The 14,448-nt window shown below is 37.3% G+C and overlaps 1 protein-coding gene across 1 annotated transcript in view; it reads right to left on the bottom strand.

The window, feature by feature from the left end:
• The window catches only part of XPO4 (exportin 4), an 86,178-nt gene that overhangs the window by 30,947 nt on the left and 40,783 nt on the right, over positions 1-14,448 (bottom strand). The window contains exons 7-9 of the mRNA XM_075139941.1: positions 5,547-5,659; positions 2,960-3,117; positions 2,515-2,689 (exon numbers count right to left, since the gene is read on the bottom strand). Of these exons, the coding sequence (XP_074996042.1) occupies positions 2,515-2,689; positions 2,960-3,117; positions 5,547-5,659 (446 nt within the window). The remainder of the gene's footprint in view (positions 1-2,514; positions 2,690-2,959; positions 3,118-5,546; positions 5,660-14,448) is intronic.

Raw genomic sequence — 14,448 nt, 5'->3', positions numbered from 1 at the left:
GGACAAGTCCTATTAAAGGAAGAGGCTGCTGGTCCAACTTGCACCATAAACTAACCCCCAGCATTGCTGAAGCTTACTGCCCTCCACCAGTGTAGCTGTTCAGGCAAATGTTTCAACTTCCTTCAGCCAATCTCCCCAGCCCCAATAGGCAGGTTAACGCAAGACAGCATTTGAACACGATGTTTGGATTGTGGGTTTTTCCGTCTTGGTTGAAAAATCAGTATTAGCTGCTTTGACGTAGTTTGCATATTATTGTTCAGGATCTCCCAATTTTGACAGTTTCCATAGCAGGTCTTCAGCTACATAGAATCCTTGTACCTGACTGGGTTTCTGCAATGTTCACACAAGCTGTTCTGCTGGCATATGAAGTGGCAGAAACATGGGGAAATCAGCTTTTCCAACCAGCAAAGCTTATGGAGTAAGCCTGCCTGCATTCTGCTGCACTTCAGATTTCTGAAAAGTTCCAGGAATATTATCTCAGGTCTCTACTGAGCCCAACGCACACAGTATTTCATCTTTTATCAAAAGCTCTTAATTACAGACAGCACATGAGCTCACAGAAGGAGTCACTACAAGCAATCTATAAGCAAGAAGCTTGGGAAACACATTAACCATGGCTGGCACATTCCTAAGTCAAAAGACTGCTTTCAGGGATGCAAAGGAGTATTTTTTCAGCACACAGTATCATCACGCCATCTGGATTAAGTCAGGAATAGCTTGAAAGTCTCGGCAGCATGCCTTATTGCTGACACTGCTAAGATATAAGATTTTTTTTTTTTCTTTTAAGGCTCATCACCACAGAATTCTGTATCATCCTGGAAATCAGAGAAACAGCATGAAGTTGAGATATATACTATACATGTGTAAGACCTATGACAGAATGGAAATGCAAAAGTGTAATGTTTCTTTTTCCACAGAGTGATTTAAAGATTCAAGGGCAGTGACCAAATTCTCTCTCAAAAGAAAAAAATCTTGTATTCTCTCTTTCTGATGTTGCTGAATCTGAGAACATTTAAGTTTAATACTGAAAATACTTTCTTCAGCAAAAACTATGGGATTATATAAGCGTAGGCAGCCACAGTTTACTAGGCACAATTGGCCAGTCATTTCCAAAACAAACTCTTTGTACCAGATAGCGGTACAAGCTTTTACTGAGAGATGAAGTGTTTTGAATGGTGTTATGTTGAGCACGCCTTTCATTAAACAGGGTTGCATATTCTAGCTCTCAAGTAACAAGAGGCTAATTGAGGAAACAACATCCCTTTCGTCCTTTTAATTTAAAGGATAGGTGCCTATGACTTTGCTGAATCTTTTCTATAAAGGCTTCAGGAGGATTCCTAAATGTGTTGGTGAGCACAAGAACATCTGTTCAATGTCCTAATAAATAATCTCAAAAGCAGGGCAAGTTTTGACCAATAAGGTTTAGAAAGTAGCTGTATTTTAGATTCTAAATTTAATCATCAATTTCTTGATTAAGACATGAACACACCTGAAAGTTTAAGTGAGCACTGGGCCAAATGTAATATATTTTAACCTTGCAGCAAAGACATGATCTAATGCTCTGCAACGAATGCTAATTAACACACCTGTGATCTCTGGTAAAGAAACACATCCATCAACTTTATAACTAAATACTTCTACAATTATTTTCAAACTCAGGTAATCAAGCCCAGTCAATATAGCAAAACTGTTAAAAATTCATACTTTTAAATGATAATGGGAAATATTGGCTAATAGTCTCATTTTAAATCAATAGCTACTGCACATGAATAGCTCAAGTGCAAGATTATTCACCTTAATTCTAAGGGGCTTTTTTCTTTAAACTAGGTCTCCTTAGAAGTTTTTATTTTTAATGCAGTTTTTAGAAGCAGAAAACTTAGACTATCCCAGCTGCTCTTTAATGTTTCAACCAAAGTTTGAAAGAAGTAAACAAACAGAAAAAAATCCTCTGAATTCCTGTGCTACATTTTTACACAGAATTACCATTTGAACTGTGTCAGCAATGAAGGAATGATTTGAACAGCTTAGAAGTATTGGGTTAACAACAGATCTTAACAGCTACATTCACTTAAAACAGAAGTTCCTGAGTCAGAACTCCTGACAGCAGTTAAGCTTCAGTCTGTCCATATGTTCATGTAGTCATTTTAAGCTTTCAGGACTGTAGCTTGTTCATTATCTACAACAGTTCTCAGAGAAGTCCTACAAGAGCAAGTCAGCAATATTTAAAGACTTTAATATTTTTAAATTAATCCATTCTTTTAAAAATGAAAATATGAGACAGGTGCTTTAAATCAAAACAAAGTCTGAAAGATGCACACAGTGTGTAATTATGTTCATTATGTTGTTTAAACAAAAAGAAAATCCTCTCAGATGTGATTTCAGAAATATCTAGAACAAAACCACTGAATGCACAAGAGTTATTAATAAAACAGCCAAATTCTCATGTCACTTATGCTTATCACAAATAGAGAGAAACAAAAAAAGACTACCTACTATTTGAGAGGGGATACTTACCACTTCTTCCAAGGCAGCACTTCTTCCAAAAGAACAAGTGAGGTGTGCGAGGCAGTTAACAAATGAAGAGAAAAGTTCATTTGGAATGGCAGTTAAAATATTGCGAGGAAATACCGTTATCAGGTTGCTGATAATACTGGAAATTCCCACTGCTTCAGAGTCTTCTATTTCAATTCTATAGATAGAAATAGCAGTTAGTTTTTTGCCATTAAGAAAAATGCTAAAAGTGAATTTATTTTAATGATACATTTTCAATCAATAAATCTATTTCATATTACTTAAGAAGGACCTACTTTAAACTGCCTTTTCTTAATTTCAGTAATCCAATAGTAAGCACAAATTATACCCAGAAATAAGCAAGCCATACCAGTTCTCCACACATAGGCTACACTCCAAACTAAAGATTAAAAGATGCCATCTAAATTTAGAGAGCAGGCATACATACCCATTGATAGTATTCAGTAATCCCTCTATGAAGTGTGCCAGGTAATCAACTTGTGAACCTTCGTCGGGAAAGACTGGCCCGTGCAAAGACGCCAGCTGTGCCAGACACTGTAATGAATCTTGGGCCATATCTGTATCCTCTCTGATTTTTCGATGTACCTTTCAGGAAGTGAGACAGTTAATAATACACGGAAAATAGGATGTTCTTACAACAGTCACATGGCTCTCAATCCAAAAGAGCACACACCAAAAAAAGCTTACTATAACTTCCATTCAGTCTGAAATGCAAGGGTTTCTACAACTCTCTAAACCATAGTAAATGTCAAGATTGTTACTCAGCTCACAAAATGGCAAGCCTTGAATTAACTCACTGAAACTAACGTTTAGTTAAGTCTCACCTACATGTTGAAAATTGAACTCTCTACTGAATGTTATGTCTTAAAGAGAGAAACAGATGCCAGCCAGTCAGACATACTGCTCCTTCTAAAAACAGCAATAATGACAGTCATCTCTATTATGCTAACTATGCCTAGGCTACGGAGTCTTGCTAAAGTTAGTCAACAAGTTCAATCAAGATTATATAGATGCTTCTTTAGCAGAGGTAAACACTGAAGACATATACAAAAATGAATGCATCACTTCCTTGGCAACACCCTTACATTATATAAGGCCAACAGTAATCTTTCCGCATTTCTGCGAACTGTCACGTCATTACTTCTGCTGGTGAGACTTTCTAGATTCAAATCTTAATATTTCAGTAATCACATTCTCACATACTTATTTTAATTGTCAAGTATGGATTTAAAGAACTTTCTTAGGCTCATGCCTTTTTATTTTTTCACATAAGATTTACTGAATAAATAAATATAAGGGAGCTTTTTCACCTAGAAGCAAATTTAGTTAAATTATTTCAGCAATATTATAGTTAAAGTACAGTTAAAACACTAACCACTTCTCTGTGGCATTATGGTTGCAACTCCACCCAACTCATAACTAGTTGGATTAGCTGCATAGTTAATCTCAAAGATCAAACTAGCAGGAGAAACAAACCCCGCAACAGAAATACCCCTCCTAATAGATATCCCAGACTAGGCTGAGATTAGCACTGAACGCTCTCTCTAACATGGCAGTCCTGCCAACTTTTGCAAGGTTATTAAAATTTCTCAGATCAGATAAATGAATATAAATTACTACCATTCACTTACATTACTTGAAATAGCAAACTAATACTACAAGCCTCAACCATTGCAAATCAGGAATCTAAAACCAAAACTGACAGCATACTGCTCTGGCTAGCATTCATTCAAAAATAATCAAATACAGCCAGGTTTTGGTTACTATTAAGTAAAATGCAAACGTATTAAAACAATTCTGCATGTTATTCAAAACATTATTCTTGTCATGAATAAGTAATTGTAAACCAACCAAAGAAACAGACATCTAACTCTGACATCTTCATACTATTAAACAAGGAAGGGTTAATATGTAAGCCAAAAAGATATCTGCATGTGGAGGTTCACAGCTGACAGTAGCAACTGTCTGGATAGTCTAGACAGCTGTTCAGATTGTGCGTAGCTGCTAAGAGTTCTGCCAGTGATTTTTTCACCTTTTCAAAACTGCTGGAACAGATAAACTTGCAGTCAAAAATAATTTTTAAAAAACCTAATTTATCAAAAAATCCTACACAGGACATGTATCCAAGCACGTATCAGATAACTCTCAAGCTGCACTGGAGAACTACATTTACTTTGACTAATAACAACTTTGTCCAAATTTTGAGCACATTACTTCTCTGCTTTGCAAAAATGAAAATAGCCTGAGAATGCTGAAGTCTCAGGTCCCAAGAGATGTAACATAAGATAAAATAGCATAGTAAACGAATTTATAAATCAATATATGTTACTGCTGCAGTAACGTGTAGCTGAGCAAAGACTACAAACTTCTCCCCCCAGCAGTGGTAGAAAGAAAACAATACTAAATTTTATCCAGTTTTAATATCATGGGGTTTTTAAGCTAGAGAAATTGAATATTACATTCCCCTATCCCAACTATACCTCTTCCCCATCCCTCCTAACCTAATCTATTTTAACTTGTTTGGATTTACGTTGTGCTGAGGAAAGAGATGCTGAATTCTGTATGCTGAAACTGGCTAGAAAACTGCAATTACATTACTTCTTTTCAGCTGTTCCGTTGAGCAAATGCTTTAAGATCAGCAATTACATACTGTTCATTTGATCTTTTTTGAGAGCCGTTACACCTTATCTGAAAGACATACTCTACTACTGCTCACCACACTTGGTTTTGTTTGATGAATACATGTCCAAAAGTATTAGATGTATAAAAGTTTAGATAACTATACACCTTTTTCTTTCCTTAATGGTCATCAATTTAAGGCAATTTACAGGCAAAATATATATTTGGTAACCTAGGAAAAATACAGTACTTCTGTTTGCTTTGCTAAGCAAGCTGAAGTTAACAGAATCAGTCCTACCTGATGCAAAAGGAAGAGTCCAACAATACGGTTTTAGAACAGGAAGGAGCTGCTTTCCCTGTGGTCTGGACTATGAAAGTTGAAGAAAGAAACTTACTGTAAAGAAAAGCTCCATAACTCTGCTGTCCAGGAGGGTCTCACGCCAGGATTCTGTTGGCTTTAGCATCACATTTTGTGAGGATTCAAACATAGCTATATAATGTCTGCCCAGTTATCTGGTGTCAAGGTCAACAATAACATTCCTACTTGGCTTTAAAAAAATCCTAGATACAACAGGATCCATTCAGAAAGAATGTAATGGAAACAAACTTTAAGCCTCTTCACATACACAGCATAATTCATGCATGAGGCCAAGGAATAAAAGGTATTAAGTATTGAAAAAAAGAATGCTCCAGGAATGTTAGATAACAGTTTGATCATAATTATGAGACATACCATAGTGATACGATCACTTTGATAACCAGGGTGTCTAATGTGACACAGCGAGAAGGGAAAAAAGCAACCGCAATTAACAGGTGTTAAAATTTATGCAAAATGGGAAATCATTTTCTAAAAAATTTTCCTGGCAGCTTTTAAAAAGGCCTTATGATAGCTAAAGATAGCTCATTGAAATCTATATCCTATTTTTCTAAATAGCCAAATATGCGTCATAGAATGCAGATATGTTAGCCCTGCATTAATCTACATTTTTTAATCACACTGTGAAGAACAAAAGCATAAGGCACCACAAGGCATCGTCACATTAAATACGTTTGCAAGAGAGACACATGAAAAATGCGCACACTGTGAAGCCATGATTTTGCTGCACTCATTTCAGTTCTTACCATGTGTTTTGGCATAACTTAATTTACAGAATTCTGCAAATGCTCTAGTACAGAAAAAACAGACACATGAGCAAAAACATTTAAACAAGCAGGTTACATTTTGTCAGTCTAATCACACAGAAGAGTGTTTATCAAAGATTTTTGAAAGTGCTTCCTTCTGTGACACCCCTCAATCCAAATAGTAGTAAAACTGCTTTAACTCAGCAACTTAAATTTTGTCTTTTTTAAACCCTTCATTTTCCTCTCTGATTCCTTTCTAACCCAACCATCAGAATAAGTAACAGCATGCTCAGCTGCATGTAATTCACTTATTGGTAATGAACTGTATTAACCTTTGTACTGTAAGTCATCAGGTATTATAAAAAACATGTATCAAAAAGTATTTATGCGTCTAGAAGAAAATAAATTTCACAATGGTATCATTCAAGAAAGCAGACCTCTTAACTTTTGATGGGTTTTGTTTAAGAGAACAATATATAAAGCAAACATCTAGCTTAATATGAAGGATTGTGGCACAAAGCAGGATGCACTATTTTAGTTTATTTACACTTGTCTTCAGAGTTCTGCCAAAACCAGAAATTCCTAACAACACTGTGCAGAACCACATTCCAAAAAAGCGACTTCTTCCACGGCCAGTACCAAGTAGACCTTCACTGGTGGTACGTGTCCAGAACTGTTGTCAGCACATTATAATGCATAACAACAATCAAGGATTTTCACAGTAGTGCAAATCAAAACCAGTTTCACCATTCTCAAAATTATCAATGTGCATTGAACCATACCAGATCTGCATTATTTCAGATGGGGAAAAACTAAAAATCACAGAATTCTCTGTTTTACTTCCATCTGAAATACAGATGTCATTTAAGCTATCAAAAATGCCTCAGTTCTCATAGATGGGGGAAGAAAAAAGGCAGGAAATTATCACATGCAAGCATCCTTTATCAGGAGTAATATTACAAATTAAAACTAATTTTATCTGGCAAATTAAGCTACGCTTTTTTTCCTTTTCATTTGGAACATTTTAGAAAAAACAGTATTTTAAAACTGTTTATTGACAAGAGCGTCCTTTGCTTTAACTCCCCAATAAATGATTGGCTTGGAAATATGTCAGTATCAGAAGATTGTCATAGATCTGTATCAATCTCCAAAAACCAGTTTGCTTTTCATTAGGTTGAGTCTACAGAGGAGACCAGCTACAGAACACTTTTCACGTGGAATGAAAGAAGGGCCAGTTTGCTGTCACTATTTTAACAAGCCTCAGTATTTAGCAGGCCTATCCTGTTATTTTTAGTACTGTTTCTCACGCTAATGGACTGATGACACATCTGACAATAGCAGATTTGTGGGTAAAATATCTGTTCACTGAACAATACAAATTATGCCTGCACCCATCTTGGAGATCCTACACCCATTTTCCGTCACATACTAGATGTACGCAAACGTTAGCGTAAGTGGGCTGTGGAGATGCTTGCTACTGTGAAATACCTTAACTTATTCTGTGCTACAGTTCAGCCTTATTAGCAGCAGCCCCGTTATGCCAAACCTGAAAAAAATGGCACAAATTACCTAGTATATGGGTGTACACAGGACAAATGCAGTCTTCATCAAAAATTAATTTAATTCTCAATACTTATGAGGAAACAAAAAATACAGAACCAGCACAACAGTTTTTTGTGAGCGCTCAAGCTATAACAAAGATTTATGATAAGCATAGCTCAGTCTACTGTGACATCCTGGAGGGTTTGCGGGGGGGTGTGTGTTTGTTTTTTAAATGAAAAACAATTGTAAGCCATTTCTGGTAATAAATACAAATGTTTGTAACACTCCCAAGTCTACTGAAGAATGAGTAACTCTCATTACAGTTCACTTTGAATGACACAGAAATCCAAGCTAAGAAGCAGCTACCAGAAGCACGGCAATGGTACAGAACTTATGGCACTGATTCCTACAGAGACTAGAAACTTCTGCTTGAATCGGAAGAGATTATTCAATAACATATACCAAGCTCTACTGAAAAGCATGATGCCTTCATGTATGATAAGGCTCATATGCTCACTAATTAGTGCCTAGAGAGGAAAAGGAGAAGACCATAATGTGTAAGGCAGATTTTCTTTTATCTTTGCCTAAATTTATGTATGTAGCCATTAGCTCTACGCTTGGTTTTGTTTCACGAGCTGGAGAAATAAGAGTAATCTTTTTAAAATTATAAATTTGTAATTTTAAAATTGTAATTTGTAAAAAAGATAAATTTGAAGTTTTATATGCTTCTTGGAGGAATATATTAAAAAAAGAAAATAAAAGATAAACAAATGTGTAGTTTTCCTCCCACTCTTTGCCTCTGTCCCAGGAAGAGACTGATGGGTGAAGATGAGTATCAAAATATTTCATATCCTAAGGCAGCCACGAGGGATTATAACGTTTCACTTCAGGACTTCCCACAAATTCCAGCATCTGAGAATGGATCCCACAGTCTCTTTCCCAAGAGAGGCAAGGCTTGCCCTTCCACAAAGCCATAAATTAGGGACTCAAAAATCAAAGCTAAGATTTCTTCTGCCAGACTCCCATTCACAAATTTGTTCACAGGAGTGAAGAACAACTCAGAAACAGAGGGAAAACTCCTGGAGTGCTAAGGCCCGAATATCTTTCTTAAAAGTTATTTTAATCACTTCACCTTTGTTGTTTGGAACATTTCTGGAGACCTTTATGTTGGTCTTAGACTTATATTTTACAAATAAAGAACTGCATTAGAAAGGTAACTGCTTGGAAATCTGCCACCCAGTGTTATAATGCTAACATATTGATTATATTTGGATTTTTAAGACCTCCTCTGGCTTGCTAGCTAATCCGCCAAGCACATGGGATGAGCAACTGTCTAAAACTGATGCAGAGGCTTGCTGCCCCCTATGGAGAAATGCTTCACAAACCTTTATGTAACTTACACTCTCAGCAAACATATCCAGCATTCAGGAGAAGGAATGTATGCTTAAATATTTAATTATTAAACACAGGTATTCTTAACTGTCATGAGAATGAAACAACTACTTTGTGTTGGAGTCACTGGATTCAGATTGCATCTGTGCAGCAACAGGCATAGGAAGTGTAGGAAGACCCAAGCTAATTTTAAAACTGGCCAATTCCAGAGCCGCTAGTGGTGTAGCCATGCCAGTACCAAGTCTCATGTTGACCACCCAAGTGGATTCTAGAACTCCTGCTACATTTTGCTGCTACGGTTATACAGCTAATAGTATGCAAGTTAATCACTTTAAGCCTAGCTTACATTTAAAGCACCTATGCAGAAGTGACCGCCATGCAGATGCAGCTCAAGAGTCACACCTTTCCGCTATATACTGGCTGCCATCTAAGAAGCTGGTAACAAAGCACTGCAAAACTGGAAACTTAAACCCACTGCAGCAAGAGAGCAGAAGAGAAAAAAACCTATGTATTTTATCATTCCCCTTCATAAAAAGGGTCATTACTAATCTCTTTTCCTCTTCTGATATTAATGCTTTTAAGATGCTCTTTCATTGTAAACTGATTTCAGAATTAATTCAGGAAAACCCAAATGATGAAACACTAATTATTAAAACATTCAATATCAATACAAACATGTTTAGTGCAATTATGACCAAATTCAGGGGATCTGTCAATCTTCCTGGTTTTGCCCAACTTCGTCTTAAAAAGTTGCTAGAATGGATTGTCAAGAAAACACATAGTACCCTAGAAATAATTTCTAAACATCGGGGATTTCAAAGTCAGGTCAGTTTTCACCTAAGAGTGATAAGCTCTCTTTTGCACTTTCTTAAATACAGCTATTTTAGTTACATTGAATTTTTCTTTATATCCCAAACAATAGCCAGGATAGTATCCCAACCCTTGATCTTTCAGATAAGGACAGACTGCTGTAGTAAATCCAGGATAATCCCAGGCTGCTAACAAACCCAAGACCTAAGGAAAGCAGCCCTGCTGCTGAAGGAAGTCTGTGTCATCGCCCCTTGGTACAGTTTCCATCATTTCTGTAGCTGTACAACAAATCAAACCGGGGACCTCAACCTACTAAAAAAAGTTTTCTGCCAGGTGGTTCCCTGCTCAGTATCATGCTCCTGGGAGGTTCTAGGGCAGGATGCTTTTTCAGCAGCAACGCCAACTTGAATCATTCCTCAAAACAAACCTCAAGTTTTCTGGAGCATTCTGTCTGTTTTTCATGCACTTTCATTACACATAACAGATGCTACCAATCTGGGTTGGACCAAGTTCAAATCTTGAAAGTCTGCAGAGCTATATGATTCACAGGATCTCCCAGAAAGGTGTCTCATTCTGGCTCGAGGTATAAAAGATGTTTTCAGAACAGAGATATGAAGAGCTTGTTCCTTTAACTGTGTGGCCGAGGAACACACATACTTAAAAAAAAAAAGTGTTCCGATCAGACAAAAGCTTCAGTCATTTCATGCAATTGCCATCGTCCATTAATTTCAATGGAACAGCAACGATGTACATTAGCGGAGCACATCCCATTAGGTTTACATAACCTGTATTTTAAATCCAATCCCCTATTCTACATTCACTTGAAAATTTGCCAGCTTGCCTCCAAGTAGAGGCACCAAATCCAAAACAAGAATAAAAGCTCAATTTCCTCTTTATTCATGTACTATTAGCACTCTTTACAAAAAGCTGTAAAAATCCATACCTTAATGAATAAAGGATAAGTAGTTCTATGACAGCTCCTACTGACAGACAATAAACACCTTTCTGTAGATGGGAGACAGCTGGACAAAATCTTATGTTCTGTTTAAGAACTTTTGCATTTAAGGACATTCATCCCAAGTCCATTAGAGTGTGGCTGCCAAGAACAGATAAATCCCCAAGTCAAGAAGAAGCGAGAAACATCTCTGGAGATAACAGAATATAAATTATAATTACATTCTGACTCCACAGGACATATATGTCCATGTCAAGGTGCATTAAAGCCCAGCAACATTCAGCTCCTTAACTGGAGAATTTGGACACTGATTATGTACGAGGTAGGGGATCCTTGAAGGCACTCTTGTAAAGGAGAGGGCTGTACCTCTTAGTACTGATCACCTGTACTTCCTTAATTAGTCAAAACATTCATTTAAGAAAAGATGCAGTAAAAACTAGTTCCATCCGAGTAAACAATATTTAACAGTGCTGTAACAGCACTGAAAAAAGAAACTCTGCAGAAGCCAACATGCCAGAAGAGACTGCCATACGTTCTTAGTGCAAAATAGGAATCCTATGTTATTGTCATTTCCAACAGTACTGCCAAAAACCCCTGAGGCATCCGCAAACACCAGGTGAACTAATACCTTGAAGTAGCAGATAAAATAACAATAGATGATTGCCTGTGTGTTAGAAAATGAAATGGAAGAAACTGCACATGACTGACAGGAGGCCTCCCAGGTCATCACGCCCGGTGCTTCCTACTGCAGGCAGGACATCCCAAAACACTCAAAAATTACTGAGTTCCAACTTAAAAGTAGGTAGGTCCCAGCCTCTCTTCTTTCGTTGCTCCAATGAGATGGTTATTCCAGAATGCATCTTTCATGCCAGCGCTTCTTGCTAGCAATAGACAATACAGACTTACTGCGACTCTTCTGTTGTAAGTGGTGCCCGCACTGTCCATTTAACAATGTAACACATACTAAGTTATCCTGTAACAGCACAAGAACTCTTGAGAAGTTACATGTTTTGATGTAATTCTCGCAACTTCGTGATTTAAATAATGTGCCTCTTGGTGATGGTCCCTGCAGAGTTAATGCACATTTATGCTACTTCCTTTTTTTGAAGATACAAGAATCTTGCTAAAGATTATATACAAATACTGCAGATTACTGTTATGCTGCCGGGAATACTGAAAATCAGTATTATCTTGCCAGGGGAAATACCAACTAAAGGAAAAAAGATGTATCTGTGGATACAATCGATCATTTTACTCCATGCTTCGAGTATTAAATTTATGCCCTTTGCTTCGGCATATGTACTGTCAAGACTCGGAAAGAGGATTCCAAAACGATACCAACTGATCAATCAACACAGCAATTCCTACGTTCTTACGTAATGCGCTACCTATTTAGAAACTGCAGTCAAATCTCACTGCCCATGAGCTAACAATCAACAGTTACTTTTAAACCAGTCGTCTTAATGAAGAGATATTTGTGCCACAATATAACCAACAGTTACTGAATCTTCGTCAGCTAAGATCCGCATTTCTCAAGGATGATTAAAGCCATTCCGACTTCTGTGAAAACAGGTTGCTACATAAAGGAGGGAGACCCAAGCTGGTGCTGTAATTCTTACAGCAAAATGAAATGTCCAATGGTAGAAAACAAAAAGATGGAATCAAGTGTAGCAGAAGTTATGGAAATATTTGAAATAGAGCCATGTAAGAGCACTTGTGCTGGTTCAGACTAAAGATCCATCTGATCTTCAGAAGTGGCCAGAATTTGTTTAACAGCTGTAGTATCTCAAGTAGGCCAAGTAGCAGAAAACACTGTTAACCTTAAGCGGTAGTACGGCTTGCTTAGCTATTTCAAGTAACACTTATTTACCAGCACCTATAGACTAAATCACTTCATATTATATAGAGTTATAAATGAAAGCTGGAACTCGCAAGGCTTCACATCTTGCTTGTAGATACCTAGCTCCACCACTGCAAACCTTAGCCTAGGATAAAGTGGTCATTTGAAAGCCTTCACTTTCAAAATGTAAGAACATCAGTATTTGGGACTACATCAGAGGTTTGCACAGAGCAAGACTAAAATTCAGAGGGAACCAGCTCTACCCACCACTGCACAACACAAGAGCATTTCCTTTCTATTTAAGATTACAGCTTCGGAAAAAAGAAGTGTTCACATATTATTTGAATTCTTACAAATCCCAAATCCTCTTCCAAGAACTTTTATAAGATGCAATAATTTAACTCCAGTCTCAGTCTTGTAGGCACATGCACTAAATTCCCCTCTGGACCCCTGCCAAAGCACTTCACTGATTAGTAAGAGTGGGATATTTACTTTTAATCTGTGGCACCTTCCGTAAAGACAATATAACTGGTATTCTGCTTTACAGATGTAAACCAAAGAATATCCGGTTTCAAATAAACTTCTCTTTTGCTGCCCAGTGCATAATGAACAGAATCAAAGACAACAGAAACACACAGATATCTCCTTCTGACCGTCAAACCAGGAAAGTAAATAAAATCCTTTACAGTGGATTTGAAGGCAACATCCAGACTCCTGCAGTATGTATAACTTAGCAGCAAATTCAAAAGGTTTTAAGAAAAAAAGTTTATAAACCAGCTTAAAAATTTGGCTCTTGGAAAGTTTCCCGAGCATCTTAAAGACAGCCTAGCTATTAAAAGAGGCATTGTAATGTTTTACTGCAAGTGCTGTCTTAACCCTCTATTAAGTGGAGAATGCGATTGATTATTTCTACAATATTCTTCTAGCCCATTTCTTGGGCTAAGCATTTTTGTATCTTTTTTCTTCTCTCCCTCGCTAAGACTCCTTCTGATTCCCATTTCCTCTTTTACTTTCCATCTCCACCTTTCTCTGGACTTCCATAATGAGCACACATCACAAAGATGTCAAAATGGAAGCAACAGCACCTGTGTATTGCCAAAAAAAGGAGATGCCATTTCTTCTCTCAGCTAGCAAATACTTTTTCTTCAGACCAAAGAGAACCTATTACATGTTCTATTACATTCCCATACTCTTTTATGGGGGGTCAGTTGAGCAGGCGCATTCCTAGATGATGGGGCATTTACCTGCCCCCTCCTCTCCTCTGACGGAGAAAAGTAGGACAGATCAGATCTCCACGTAAAAAGTCAACAGAGCTTAGACCTCTTCACCATTTGGTGCTGCACCAAAGCAGCATATTACACTTTTCCTCTCCCCTGCACCAAACAGATAGACCATCAACTGTAACTGGGGGCTGCGCTGCTGAACTAGTTTTGCCTGTTATATAAAACACTTCAAAACTTTAATGAAGAGCAACAGCTTCTGTATGTAAGCATCTGTTAGCAAGCACAGGGGTAACCATGAGCGCTAATGGAAGAAAACATAAATCAAGGCCTAAATGCAAGGCTTACAAGTTTTACATTTTTCTCTCCTCACAAAGACTTTACTTATCACTTGGTAGAAGTGACCCAAGTCAGCT

This window comes from Calonectris borealis, chromosome 1, assembly GCF_964195595.1.
Source record: "Calonectris borealis chromosome 1, bCalBor7.hap1.2, whole genome shotgun sequence".
Classification (NCBI taxonomy): Eukaryota; Metazoa; Chordata; class Aves; order Procellariiformes; family Procellariidae; genus Calonectris; species Calonectris borealis.
Note: the sequence above shows the minus strand (reverse complement) of the source record. Positions and strands in the feature narration are given on the sequence as shown.